At 50.0% G+C, this 14113-nt stretch overlaps 1 protein-coding gene across 5 annotated transcripts in view; it reads right to left on the bottom strand.

The window, feature by feature from the left end:
- Nucleotides 1-1261: 1261 nt before the first annotated feature.
- The window catches only part of FRAS1 (Fraser extracellular matrix complex subunit 1), a 416244-nt gene continuing 403392 nt past the window's right edge, over nt 1262-14113 (bottom strand). For all 5 annotated transcript variants that reach the window (XM_032334686.1, XM_032334684.1, XM_032334685.1 and 2 more), the window contains 4 exons: nt 10886-11052; nt 7781-7986; nt 6307-6453; nt 1262-5019 (listed from right to left, as the gene is read on the bottom strand). In XM_032334686.1, coding sequence (XP_032190577.1) covers nt 4426-5019; nt 6307-6453; nt 7781-7986; nt 10886-11052 — 1114 coding nt within the window. In that variant the 3' untranslated portion in view covers nt 1262-4425. The remainder of the gene's footprint in view (nt 5020-6306; nt 6454-7780; nt 7987-10885; nt 11053-14113) is intronic.

Here is a 14113-nt window from a genome sequence, read left to right as displayed (position 1 = left end):
ACAGGAAACCGGCAGGAAGGGAAGTTTATACCAAGTCCCAGTAGTATCTGTGGAGATCCCAGGCAGGGCTGTGGTCTCCTTTCCTCAGACTTTATGAAAACACGCTTTCTCAAGTCTCGCTGAGCTTGCAGATCGCACTCCTGGGTGTTTACCCCAAAGATACAGATGTCGTGAAAAGAAGGGCCATCTGCACCCCAATGTTTATAGCAGCAATGGCCAAGGTCACCAAACTGTGGAAAGAACCAAGATGCCCTTCAGCGGACGAATGGATAAGGAAGATGTGGTCCATATACACTATGGAGTATTATGCCTCCATCAGAAAGGACGAATACCCAACTTTTGTAGCAACATGGACGGGACTGGAAGAGATTATGCTGAGTGAAATAAGTCAAGCAGAGAGAGTCAGTTATCATATGGTTTCACTTATTTGTGGAGCATAACAAATAGCATGGAGGACAAGGGGAGTTAGAGAGAAGGGAGTTGGGGGAAATTGAAAGGGGAGGTGAACCACGAGAGACTATGGACTCTGAGAAACAATCTGAGGGGTTTGAAGGGGCGGGGGTGGGAGGTTGGGGTACCAGGTGGTGGGTATTGGAGAGGGCATGGATTGCATGGAGCACTAGGAGTGGTGCAAAAACAGTGAATACTGTTACGCTGAAAATAAATTTAAAAAGGGGGGGGATGCAACAGAGCTCTGCTGGTCACTGTCGTTGGCAGTATTTTATTTATTTATTTTTAATATAAGGCAGCTCCCCAGGGAGGACATGCACACATGCCTCGACTCGCAGAATGCTGAGACTTTGGGGGCTCAGTTGCTCTCACTCTGCCATTGTTCCTTCACACGCCAATCAACTTATCTGAGCCTTGGTCATCTCTCCAGGTGAGTTAGGGACGTGTCACAAATTTTTGTGAGTGCGTGAAAGGACCAGCCATTTTCACACTATATCAAGGATCCTCAGAGGGTCTGATGGTAATAAATACAGCATAAATAATCATCCTATTGTATGGTGTATGGAGATTTGAGTTATTTCACTTCCTACTGGGGTTTCACCTGACCACAGAAAATGAGCCATGATGATCTGGAACTGTAGTTTCTTCTTCATCTGACTCATAGCTCAGTCAACGTGTGTCTCAGATTCAGCCCCTTCCAGCACGTTTTTTCCAAAGAACTTTGCCTCAAATTTTGGAATGATTTTCCCACCTCAAAGGCGATGTCTTATATGAATGGGATGAATGATCTAAAAAGAACACGGCAAAAAAATGCAGCCAGACAGTCCTTTATTAATACAAATTTATATAGTGGCATATGCTATTGGAGAAACCAGAAATTCATAACACACAAATCAGTATTAGAAATACAAAGATCATTTGAGTCAAGAAACCAGGCTGACAGCACCACAAATGTTTCACTCAGTCTGAGCACGTGTGTCATATCCAAGAACAACGAACACCTACAGGACACAGACACCGAATGTCCTAAGACTGTGCACGCACGTCCCGACACGAACTCCACACCCCGCCGCGGAGTCTGCGGGCGGCCTCCAGGAGGCCTGGGGACCACTAGAGGACAGCGAGGCAGAAACAAGGCGCAGACCCTTCTCCCTCTCAACGCTCGCCGCCGGCGTGGGAGAGCCCACCGCAAGCCCGACGGCTCCTTGTCCCTCCTCCCAGAACGGCACGGTACAGAAATCAGTCAAAACGCACACGAGGCATCAGTGAGCAGGTTAGAGAAACTGAAGGGAGGGCTTTGACTGAAATGGAATCTCGCGTCCGTGCCCAAATTATCGGATTCCTACTGTGAAACAGAAAACAAACAAAACGAGAAACTGTACCAAAGCAGTAAATCTCAGCGTCACAGTCTCAACACTCCCTACTTAGTAAGTGCGCGTCCCTGAAGAAGTCCTAGTGTCCGGACAAGTCCACGGAGTCGGGGGACGAGCAGGAGGGGGGCGCGGCGGGGACAGTCCCAGGCCTTCCTTCCGCCCAGACAGCTCTCGGGCTCATGGTCCGCCCAGGAGATCGTCCTTGCCGCTCACGACCGGGTCCTGGAGGCTGCCGAGCGCACCTGGCGGTCTCCGTCTCCATCTCTCCCCGCGGTGGCTTCCGTCTGCGCGGGTCTGCGCTCGCCCGTGCACGTGTCCTCCCCAGCGGGAGGGGAGGGATGAGCAAAGGTATTGGAGCCAAGGCGAGGGCGCGGGATGTGTTCATGTGGAAGCCTTCTGGCAAGTGGGGACACTGAAAAATAACAGGCCAACGCGAAAGCGGCTCCGCAGATGACAGGTTTGGTGTCCTGGAAGGATTAGCGTCAACCTTCTAGATCGTTCTGCAGGAGATTCCACACCAGGCTGATGAGCTCTCCAGCCGTGAGACACCAAGTCCGGATACTCCCGAGGCCGGTCCACAAGTTCTGGCCCACACTGCCCACGCTGGTGTCCAGGAGCACGTGACCAGTCAGGGCTCACCCTGTTCTAGCCTCTCCTGAAGACCTCAGTCACCTCAGACTGCTGAGTCAGGCTGTCCTGCTCCGGAGGCTGATACACAGTTTCCACGTCTGCTGATACGTCCTGAGAGCTTCTCTGTTCCATCGTCCGGAGACCCTGCGGGAGCCGTGCCCATGTCACGTGGTGCTTCTTTGTTCCAACGAGGTTAACTCATGAGCCAAGCAGAAGAGACAGTTTGGGGTTTTTTTGTTTAGTTTTTGCTATCTGCCCGTGCGATCTGGCCAGCACCGTCTCTCACCTCCCTTCCTGAATGGATTCCCCCTCAACTCGCCCAAGACACCATTCACTTGCTCACCCGCCGGATACTTCCGGAGTGCGAGGCACTGCCCAGGAACCAGAGGCACGGCTCACAAGGTCCATCAGATTCTGAAAACTGTTCGTGGCTCGTTCTTTCTGGCTTTCTAGAACCGGCGTTTGTGGTGTGGAATGAGCCGGGGTCATGCTAATACAAGCCCGACGCGGCGCGCTGCCCTGTGCTCTGCTCAGTGGATACGGTGCATCGTGCGTCGTGCGTCGTGCGCTGGGGAGAGAGTGTGACTTTTACGCCCCAGGAATGAAACTGTGCCTTCATTTCAAACAACACGACGCACATGCTTGTGCTTTGGCCGAATCCGAAATGAGAAACACAAGGACAAGCTGTGTGCCCACGACGCGCAAAATCCTGAAGCTCACGCACACTGAATCGTTTTAAAGCCACGTGTTTATGGCCTCGTCGCGTGCTAATGTGGTCAAACAGTAAGTGCCTGAGCTACCAGAAAAGACCCCTCCAAAGAGAAGTCCCGGGACCTGGCGCCCTCGTCGGCTGCGAGCGCTGGGACGGGGTCTGCTGTGAGTCCCAGCTGGTGACTGTTAGTGCAGATGTCACTCGGAGCTGGGATTTCTCCTAACTTGCTTTATTTGAATGAATCACTTGCTTTTCCGAAACCCTCGCAAACTACAGAACTCGCAGCTAGTCGAGGACGCAGGTTCGCCGGCTACTGGACGGGGCAGAGCCTGGGGCGGCGGGACACGGAGGTGGGATTCGGAGGCCTCCACGGCCACACGGAATGGACGGGCCAGGCGCACGTCTCTTGTTTTGCAGCCTTGTCTGTTGGGGAGGGTGTCCTGACATGTCCTTGGTGCAGTGTAGGCCAGCGGGGCACGAGGACGTCCCTCTGGGCCGAGCGCGCCGTGCATCACTCATGTGTTCGAGGCGCTGGTCAGGCCCCTCCTCCCGGCAGGTTTCAGTCTGCCCTTCTGTAAGGGGGGTCCGCTGTGCCAGACGTCTGGGGACCGGGAGCTGTGCGATTTCTCCTGAAAGCTGTGGCACAGGGCTCTCATGCAGGGCCCTTTGAAGCCCCCAGGCAGAAAGGCTCTGGAAGTGCGAGGGACAGTTAGAGGCCACAGTGTGCAGAGCTGTCAGGAGGATACAATTAGCAAAGGTGTCGGTGGTGCTGGTTCGCAGGATTCTGAATGAAATCAGAGTGTCAGCAATCCAAACACTGCGCTAGGCTCGGGGCCCAGGGGAAGCCCCAGGACAAGCAAGCTGGAGGCGGTCTAGGAAGCGGATGGCCCCCCCTCCCCTGCCCCGAGACCTGCGCTGCACCTAACCCGGTCCCAGTACCCCCAGCCCCAGCAGCCAGAGGAAAGGTCTACCCCCGCCAGGCCTGAGATAGCGCTACACCCAGCTGTGCCGAAGGCGCCGTCCGCAGCGGCCTGCACGAGGTCTCCCCAAGGAATTCTGCTCCCGAACTTGGGGTCTCGGTGGTTCTTTGTCCCGTGAGGTAGCTCAGTTGTGAGTTGATGCGTGTGATGTGTGCCTTCCGCCACTCAAAGCGATAGTTTTCCCTTTTTAAACTGCAAGATTATAAAAATACCAGTATTTGACCCCCGTTTTTATAAAAATGATTTTAGAAAAAAATACACACGGGATCCGTCTCCTCGGCTACACCTCCGTGCCGTCCTGCAGGTTGTTGTGAACCCTGACCTCCAGATTCAGCTTTTTCAGCTGCGCGCCCTTGAACGCAGACGCGCCCTCAGCGGCGCCCGGGCTGTGCACGTTCCGCACCGTGCAGTACTGTCTGCTCCAGTTCTTCTCCGGCCTGTCCGGGCTCCTCTGGGACACGTCCACCTTGGTGTTCAGAGGGTACTCCTCCAGAAAGTCCTCCGTGGGCGGCTTCTTCCTCTGCTCCTGGCACTTCCTGGTGAGGAAGCAAGCCACCGAAAGCACCAGAAGGAGGAGCATGATGGCAGCGAGGGCGCTGCCGATGGACGCCCCGGTCGGGGACAGAGACGCAGCCGCCACCGGCTCCTGCATGTCGAGATGCAGGGACTTCATGTTGGTGCCGTTCTTGACTTGGTCCCCTTCGTTGTCGTAGATGAGGGAGTCGTCGAGGGTCAGACGGCCGCTGGGGTCCACCAGGTCCCTTCGGTCGCGCCTCAGAGGCGCCGTGAGAGAGCGCTGCACGCGGGGCCCTGAGATGGTGTCGGGGCCGATGATGTAGATCACCTGCAGGTACCACTGGTGCCCTGCTTCCACCTGCGGGAGGGGACAGAGAGACAAAGCGCCCAGGTCACCGCTGCCCACGGGCCACTTCTCAAGGAATGAAATGGAATGACCACCAGCCTTGGTAAATGGTCTCCGCGGAAGCATGAGCAGTGGCTGGTGTCTCCTGGCCCAGAAGGGAACCAAATACTGTAAGTTCTATTTTCCTTCCAAACTGGGATCATCTTGGGCCAGCTGTTCACATTCTTGTCTGTTGCCCTACCTGTGTAAGGGCCACCCCTGAGAATTGATCTTTCATGGTCCCTTTAGCTAAGTACATTCTTGGGCTTGTCAGTCTTTACTGACAGCAGCCAAGCAATAGGATTAATACCCACGTTTACTCCCCGTGACCTTCAATTGTTTGTTATGCTGACTTACTATTTATTGATGAACTTCAGCTAAACTAGTCGGTCAACAAATATCCACTAAATACCTATTCTGTGCGTGATATGCAGACCCGGGACAAAGTTTCCTAACTCTGAACACTTCCCGGGGCCACGCCCTGAGCAGTTAAATCATCAAGGACTGGACTGCCATTTCCTGTCCCCACTGAAACCCTCCGCGGTTTGGAACTAACTTCTGAGAAATGGGAATAGTTCTGAACTCCAAGGTCACTCCAAGGGTTACTACTTGAAGACAGGAAAAAGTGGAATATATTTTGCAAGTTCATATTTATTGCTGGATTTAGAGTATTTTTGCTTATCAAATATTAGTAATTCTTGTCATTCTAAATTGCTGTACTGTGTTTATGACTTTGTTAAATGTTTTCCACAAGCCTGTGAAAATCAGCTGGTGCAGCATTGAGCCAAAAAGGCAGGCAACACAGAAGAGTTTAAGAAAAACCGGAGTACCATAGGCACCCCAATACGCACAATGACAAGTGCCTGTAAGCAAATTAAAGAATTTTATCATTGCTGTGGTCGCCTGGGATAGATGATGAAAATCTGGGGTGAACGGGGCGCCTGGGTGGCAGAGTCAGTTAAGCTCAACTCTTGGTTTGGGCTCAAGGTCATGATCTCAGGGTCGTGAGACAGAGCCCCGTGTCTGGCTGTGCACTCAGCAGGGAGTCTCAGGCTCTCTCTCTCTCTCTCTTTCTCTCTCAAATAAATAAACAAAAACTTTTTAAAAATTGGGACTGAATGATAAGCTTAACACCCATAGAAAAGACCCACCAGTAAGAATGCCATAAGAAGAGACTAATAGTCCAGAGATCCTGCCTTTTCCCTTTTTGTAGCTTTTCAAGCCTTGGCCTCACGCGCCTACTCTTCTCACCACACTTACCTTATAGAGCGCGTCGACTTTCAGAGTGAATCCGTCCACACCTGGCATGCTACTGACCACATGGAAATCAGGCAACTCGGAGGCAAAGTGGGCCTCAAAGGGCACATCGTGGAAGTACTTATCCGTTACTTCGGGCTGACTGCGGTCCTAGAATTTGAGAGGAAAGAAATGGAAGGTTTAGAGAGATGGAACCACTGACCTGGCAGGTGGCCGTCCGTGGGAGGAGACATGTACTCTCCACTCCCGCCTCCGGTTGGGTCAGGGGAATTCCTGCTACAGAAGCCCTTTCCTTAGATCAACCACTGCCTCGGGGCACCCACCGCTCCCTTCAAGGAAGGGCGCTTGGAGGCACCTGTGAGCTCGAAGCTCCAAGAGTGGGATAGCCGAGACAAATAATTCTCAAGCCATTTGGTCTCAGGACCCCTCACACACTTAAAAATCAAGGACCCCAAAAGTCTTTTGTTTATAGGATTTATAACTATCATTATTTACTCCATTAAAATTAACATGGAAAAATTAGCAAATACTTACTTTCTAGTTCATTTTAAAGTGGCAATGAAAAACCCACTACGTGTTAACATAAGTAACATTTTTTTTAAAGATTTTATTTATTTATTTGACAGAGAGAGAGAGATCACAAGTAGGCAGAGAGGCAGGCAGAGAGAGAGGAGGAAGCAGAGAGCCCGATGTGGGGCTCGATCGCAGGACCCTGAGATCATGACCCGAGCCGAAGGCAGAGGCTTTAACCCGCTGAGCCACCTAGGTGCCCCATAAGTAACATTTTTAAAATCAAATACCTATATTCGCCCCCACCTCCTCAAAGAGAGCTGACATTGTTTTGCACTTATGCAAATCTCTGGAAAAGAACTAGATTCTCATAACTTCTCTATTGACTCAGTTGTGATATGTTAGTTTGACTGAAATATATAAAGAAAATCTGGCCTCACAGGGATGTGTATTTGAAAAGGGGAGAAATGATTTCATACCTTGTTCAGATAATCGTGGATATTCTCTGATACCAAATCAAACTCGGTAGGTGGTATTTAAAAAGATTAGTTGCAATGTGGAATTTGAAACCATATCAATAAACCTTTCATACTCTCTACACTCACGAGGGGATTAGAGTCGAAAAAAAAAAAAAAAACAAGCGAGCATCATTATATTATTATGAAAGTAGCTTTGACCTTGTGGACTCCCTGAACTAGAATCAGGGATATTCAGGGTCCATACTCTGAGAAACACTGGCCTTGACTTTCCTTTTCCTGGGACGTTAATAATAACAGTAGCTTGTCTTGTTGCCCACTGTAACCACCACGTCTGGTAATCCGTCCTCACACTTAGCTGATCAGTGAGAAACAGGAGCACTGTGCATACCGAGAACACAGCAAGGGTGTGGTTCCACCTGCTTGGGGTAGAACGCCCAGCTGAGGAACCAGCTCAGGGGTCAGCCACGCCACACTAACGGTTAGCGTACCAGCAGCAGAAACCTGTGTTTCAGGTGTTTGTTCGGCTGGATGCATCCATACTGTGGCCCTTCGTTGTAGATTGTCCCCGTGGGGTCAAAGAAAGGCACGTGACCGTCCTTCCCAGTACAAAGATAGACCTTCTCCAGCTGCAGTTTGTAAGCTGAATTAAGGTTTTGCTCTGGATTCCAAAGTACTCGGCCATAAAGGATTTGACCTGGAAAGATTGAGAGGCATTAATTGGGTCACACTTTAAGATTAAAGAGAAAGAAATGTCAAGGGTAGGAAGGATTTAACACACTCCCTTAGGGTCTTTCTACGAAGAGCTTTATGGTTCCATGTGCCCTTAAAATATTCATTCATTCATTTCTAGCTTCTTTTCTTCCCTAGACATGAATCGAGCATTTAAGGTGTGCCACGGGCTCTGCTGTGCAGAAGGGACACGAGGTGAGTCAGATGAGCTGAGGGAACAGAAAGAAAACCTAACCCGTTGCTAAAAATAGCGCGGCTAACCTTCATCCAACTCCTACTATTTGCTAGGCACGTGCTAAGTTCCTCCCATATAAGAAACTCACGTAGTGCTCACAGTTTCACAGATGAGGAAGTTGAGGCACTGAGGTTAAGTGACTTCTTGAAAGTCACAAAACTAGTACGTGTTGGGGACGGGGTTCAAAGTCAAGGGACTTGGGCTCGAAAACCCACCGTTATCCCAACACTGTACTGCCAGGAGCCACAGCGAGGAAGGTTCACAGTGTCGCCCGAGCAGAGAGCTGAGCCGAGACATCTGCCCGGGGAGAGGCACGGGAAGGATGAAAGAGGAGGTACTGTCTGACCAGTTTTCTCAAACGTGGGTCGGGGCCATTGAGCATTTGGGGCAGGAGACTGGGGAGAGCACTCCATGCCAGAGGAAGTCCAGGCACAAAAGACCGAAAGCGGCAGAACACGAGTCCTAGTGCTGCTGCTGTCTCCTTAGTACCCGCTGTGGCGCTTTCTTTACTTCTACTTTCTTTCCTTATACTATTTCATTTATTCTTCCCAAGAGCCCAAGGCAGGTTCAATTATTATCTTCATTTTAAAGAACGTGTCCGAGGTTTCCTATCTGGCCATGGGAGCTGAGAATTGAGCAGAAATCTGTCATGTAGATGGTTTTCTTCGTGGCACTGAGGAGGTCAGTGTGACTAGAGAGGAGGATGGCTAGAGGCTCTGGCAGGAGAGACCCCTGGGAAGACAGGCTAGGGGCGCTGGGGAGCCTGGCCTTGGGTGTTAAGAAATGGGGACCAGTGGAAGGTTTTAAGCAGGGGTGTAAAATCAGCACACAGGGGCTTCAGAAACACGGAGAGTGGAGGAAACACGAAGAGACCAGAATCACAGAGATTGGGCTGGGGGCTATGCTAACGCTCCGCGAGAGACAGGTGTCTAACATACAGCTGCGGAGCATGGGATGAGCTCAAGAAATGTCCGAGTGTCACTGATCTTAATGGTAGGTGAGCGGCATGGAGAGGGGGGCCGATACGGAGGCTTCTGCCTGGGGCACCTAGAGTGTGACGCTGTAGTCAGTGCAGCAGCAGTATGGTAGGAAGGAGGTAAGTCCTGTTCTAGACGTTCTAGGTGCCCGAAAGACACCCGTCTGAAGCGGCTTGGTAGTTCCAGACCCACATATGGAAATGTAGAAATGAAGTTTGGAGACATCAGGGCCAGGTCAACTCTTAAGGAATGGCCGCGGAGGAGTAGAGAACAGGGAGTTCAGGAGAAGTGGATGGGCCGAGCCATGGGTATGACCAGAGGCAGGAGCGAAGTAAGACCAGAAGGAGCCATGCATGGAACCTGGGGACAATCACAGGGATGTGGCAGAGGACAAAGACCCAGGGCAACAGCATGACAAGTGGCCAGAGAAGCAAGAGGGCGTCAGGTGAGGCTGTTGGGCAAAGGAAACCCAACAGGACACAAGTGTCAAGATCCACAGGTTTGATGTCATTGACAAAATCGGGTTCTGAGCTGCGTGTGGTGGGACACTCCCAGCCTGCAAAGACAGACGGAGATGAAGGGCCACAGAGACTGTGTGGGCTCACCGCCCACTCTTGGAAGTTCCTCAGAGAAAAGAAAAGGAGAAAACAGACTGAGTTTGAAGGGGAGTGAGGTCTGAGGGATGCTTTGTTTTTTCTGTTATGGGCAGACACACCTGAGCGTGTCTTTAGGATGACAGAAAAACCCCGGGTATGAGGAGAAGGTTAAAGGAAGAAAAAAGGCAGAAGGGGCCACTGAGGGAAGAAAGGCAGATAACTCATTCATTTATTCAGTCAATATTTATTGAGAACCTAGGCACTGGCGGTCTGGTGTGCAAATCTGATATCTGATCACAGTCCCTACCCATGGAACTCAGTCTGGTGGTAGCAACAAGTAAAGAAATATGTAATAAGCAAGTAAAGAAATATGTAATATATATTACACAGTATTGATAATGGTTAGAAGCACTATAAGAATGAATAGTGTTCTATGAAAGTGAAAAATACGGAGGCGTACATTCAGTTATCTGGTGTGGTCAGGGAAAGCCTCTTTGAGGCAGTTAACAGTGAAGTAGAGACCTGAAGGAAAGAGAGGGCTATCCTTTTGAAACATCAAGGAAACCAGTTTGGGGCGAGGAGAGGGCAGAGGAACCCTTTCCAGTGGAGAAAGCAGGAGGAGTGTATCCGGACATTTGGCGACCCTGCGGCGGATAGGGAGGGAGGGTCATGTTGCAATCTCTCTCCGAGTAACTGAGAGATAAAGCAACTTACCCAAAGTCAGACAGTGTGTTCGAATCTGGTTGGAAACCCCAGTCTTCCTACCATTCAGACCAGGGTTCTTCCATAGTACCACACTGCCAGTCATTACAGTACCAAATATGTGACCTTCTTTCGATACAACATAAAGGAAGGATATGGTTCTGTTCCTTGACTAAACCTTGGCTGTCCTGGAACCAAGCCCAGGGGAATCTTCACTGGAGCATTGCCTGAAAGCCCAGGAGCAGAGATGCTAGTCTAGAGACTTGTCCTAAAGCATCTGAAGTCTAGCCAGAGTCTCGTTCTGTAGGGGAACGAAACAACTTACCTTTTTATTATTAACATATAACAACTTACCTTTAGAGAAGGCCCCTTTGTAATCCATTTCTGCTAGGGACATATCAGATGTATTGGGGTCCATCAGGAACACCTTCTCATTATTGCAGAGCTGAAATTCAGTATTGAGCGAATACACAACTGGTACGGGGCGGTTGGTCTGCTGGAATGCGATGGGGATCAGGAATCTAAATGCGGGAGAAGCGAGAGCTCCTTGAGAGCAGCGTCAACTTGGCAAACCTCATGCTGTCCTCTCTTCCCACCCTCCTCAGGACTGTGAACGTGTTTTGTTGCAGGTGCTAAATAATCACCAAATACAGCGATGTGTATAGGAGAAGAGCTTGACTTACTTGGAGAATTATGAGGTTAATCTGCTCTTTTGAGCAGAAATAATCTGATTCATCTTTAGAACTCTTTTGCACTCTTTGCTTTTGCTAGCCCTCTCATTCCGAAGGTCCCTAAGGTTGCTCTTTGACTGCTGAAGGGCTCACTGCCATGGAGACCTGCCTAGACTTCTCTTTCCCAGATCTGCCTGCTCTGAAACTTTGACTCTTTCAAACCGATCCAAACTTATTTATCCTGTGTCCCACTCTTCAAGACATTGCTAAACAATACTCTCCTGCCTCACTCCTTACTTCAGCCTCCCTGGCCTTCTTTCTTTGGAATCTGTCCTTTTCTTCCCAGACTCTGGCACTTAAGGCTCCTCTAGCCAGACTGGCCTTCCTTAGGGCTCTTGACAGGTTCTCTACTCCGTATTTCTACTGCTTCAAGACTCACTATTCAACAAATATTCACTGCATTTTTATTATGTGAGAGACATTGTCCTAGCAATGGGAATTCATCGGTGAACAAAGCACATGCCCTCAGGGGTAATACATTCCAAAAGAGAGTCGGTTAATAAAATAAATTTAAAAACATATAGAACACGAGAAGGAAGCAGGTGATGAAGAGAAACGCGAGGCAGAGAAGGGATGCTAGGAAGAGGTTCAGCTGGAAATTTAAATATGGCGGCCACAGAAGGCCTCAGTGGGAGGAAAACTAGGAGGATGGAGCTCCGTTGCCTGAAATGGGAAAACCGTGGGGGGACTAGATTTGGTGGAGGAAGAGGAGGGGTTCAGCAACAGGCATGTTCAACTTGGGAGGCCTACAAGAGAGCCAGGTGGAGAGGCAGAGCAGTCCGTCTGATGCAGAAGTCAGGATGTGAGAGGTGAGCCCGGGATGAAGGTGTCCTTTGTATTCAAAACCTTGGGAAGGAAGGATGAGGGAGACCACCATGTGGAAACAAGAGAGAAGAGAGGGTTCTAGCACGGCACTTAGGGTGCTCCAGATTCAAAGGCAGTGCGGAAGAGGAGGAACCAGCAGAACAAACAGTGAGGAAAACCCAGGGGGTCGAAGAAAGCCTACAGAGCTTGACAATAGCTGAGTGAAGACAGTGTTTCAAGGAGGTGACTGGACAACTGTTAACTGTCGCAAAGCCGTTGCAAGAAATAAAGGTGAGAGTCAACGTCTGGTGCTAGTGAGTTCATTGGTGACCTTGACGAGACCAAGCTGGCTGAAGGGATGAGTGCGGAAGCCTCAGGGCAGCGGGCGCTACACTGGAAACCGCAAGTCTGGGCAACTCTTGAGGCGTAACGTGAGGTACAGGGAAGGGAAATGAATGTGGACGGAGAACTGAAGTCAAGAAGCGACTTTTTTTTTTTTTTTTTAAAGATGGGAGAAGTTACAGGTTTTTAATGCTGATTGGAGTGATTCGTAGAGAGAGGAGACTGGCTTATAAGATGCTCTTTATAAAGTCAGATGAGAGGATTTGGGTTTCAGTGCACGAGGGGGGCGCTGGCTTCGGTAGGCGCTGGGACCGTTCCTTCAGGGATAGCCGTGTACCTGCAGACGCGGGGAGGGGGAGCTTGGGTGAGTTCTCTTCCGATTTCTTCTGTTTCCTCCGAGAAACAGGACACAAGAGAATCAGCTGAGAGTGAGAATGGGGAAGATATCGCAAATTTGAGTGCGAAAGAATACAATGGTTGAGGAGAGGGAGAGAGTGAAGCCGTTGTTAGGGAACGATTTGTTCTCCGCTGAGAAGACCTGCGGGTCAGCTTGAGGTTAGTGATCATGAATTTGAGGTTTCCTGACTTGGACCTTGCTGGACATTCTGCAAGAACCCTCCCCCTCTGTCTGCCTTTCTTTGTCTGTGAACTCTAATTTATTCTCCAGATTCCAAATCAAACATCACCGTGCCTAGGAAGTTCATGCTCCTTCTCTTCCCTTCCAGGCTAGGTCAAATCCCTTATCATTTGTTCTCTCTTTCTCTTTTTAAAAATTAATTAATTAATTTATTGGAGAGCAAGAGAGAGAGCAAGGCGAGGGCCAGAGGGGGAGAGAGAGTCTTAAGCAGACACAGGGCTCCATCTCACACCCTGAGATACTGACCCGAGCCCAAGTCAAGAATCAGATGGTTAACCCACCGAGCCACCAGGCGCCCCTTATCATTTATTCCCACTATTTCATGCACTTTTCTTTCACGGTACTTATCATGATCTGATATGTTATTTAAATAAAGTGACTTTAAATACAAATTGGGTCAAAGTCCGCTTCACCCGTTACAGGCTGCACAGAGTCACAGCAAGTGTCTACTCGCTCACTGTTGTACCGTCATTGCTAGCCAAGCTTCCGACACACACGTTGGTTAAAGAACAATGTGTGAGGGATAGTTTCAGTGCTTCACGCTTGCGGCAGAGTCCCCTGACTATTCCTTACTTCTGACTGAAGGTGCCCCAGTGGGTAGATCTGAGAGGGTGGGGTTCGGGGAGATCTTGGAGCATAGGAGCAGCGGGCACAAGCTAGGGCTGACCCCGTTTTTACAACTTGAATGTAACCATTCGTTGCACCAAGAGCTCATTTAGTGGACTCAGGAAAACAGGTTTTTCTTGGTCCTGGTATTACCAGATTCCACATAGTACCTGACACCCAAGATGCTCAATAAATAGTTACTGATTAAACAGAACAAATACAGGACTAGAGGGGATGACGGTGATTTATAAGGTGAGAAGGTCCAACAGACCTCACAAAAACGGGCATTCAAGGAGATACAGTTCCTTTGAGTTCAGCCTGAGTTCCCTGCGTCGGCCTTATTTTCTGTGTTGCAATTCTAATGCGTCCCTAGGGAGCCACAGAGATGACCCAAAGCAAGGGTAGGCCCTACGGAGAGTCACCCTGGGAAGAACAGGGACCCCACAAGTAATGATCTCCCTG

The sequence above is a fragment of the Mustela erminea genome, chromosome 2 (assembly GCF_009829155.1).
Source record: "Mustela erminea isolate mMusErm1 chromosome 2, mMusErm1.Pri, whole genome shotgun sequence".
Taxonomy (NCBI): domain Eukaryota; kingdom Metazoa; phylum Chordata; class Mammalia; order Carnivora; family Mustelidae; genus Mustela; species Mustela erminea.
The sequence above is the reverse complement of the archived record's forward strand: the minus strand, read 5'-3'. Positions and strand labels throughout refer to the sequence as shown.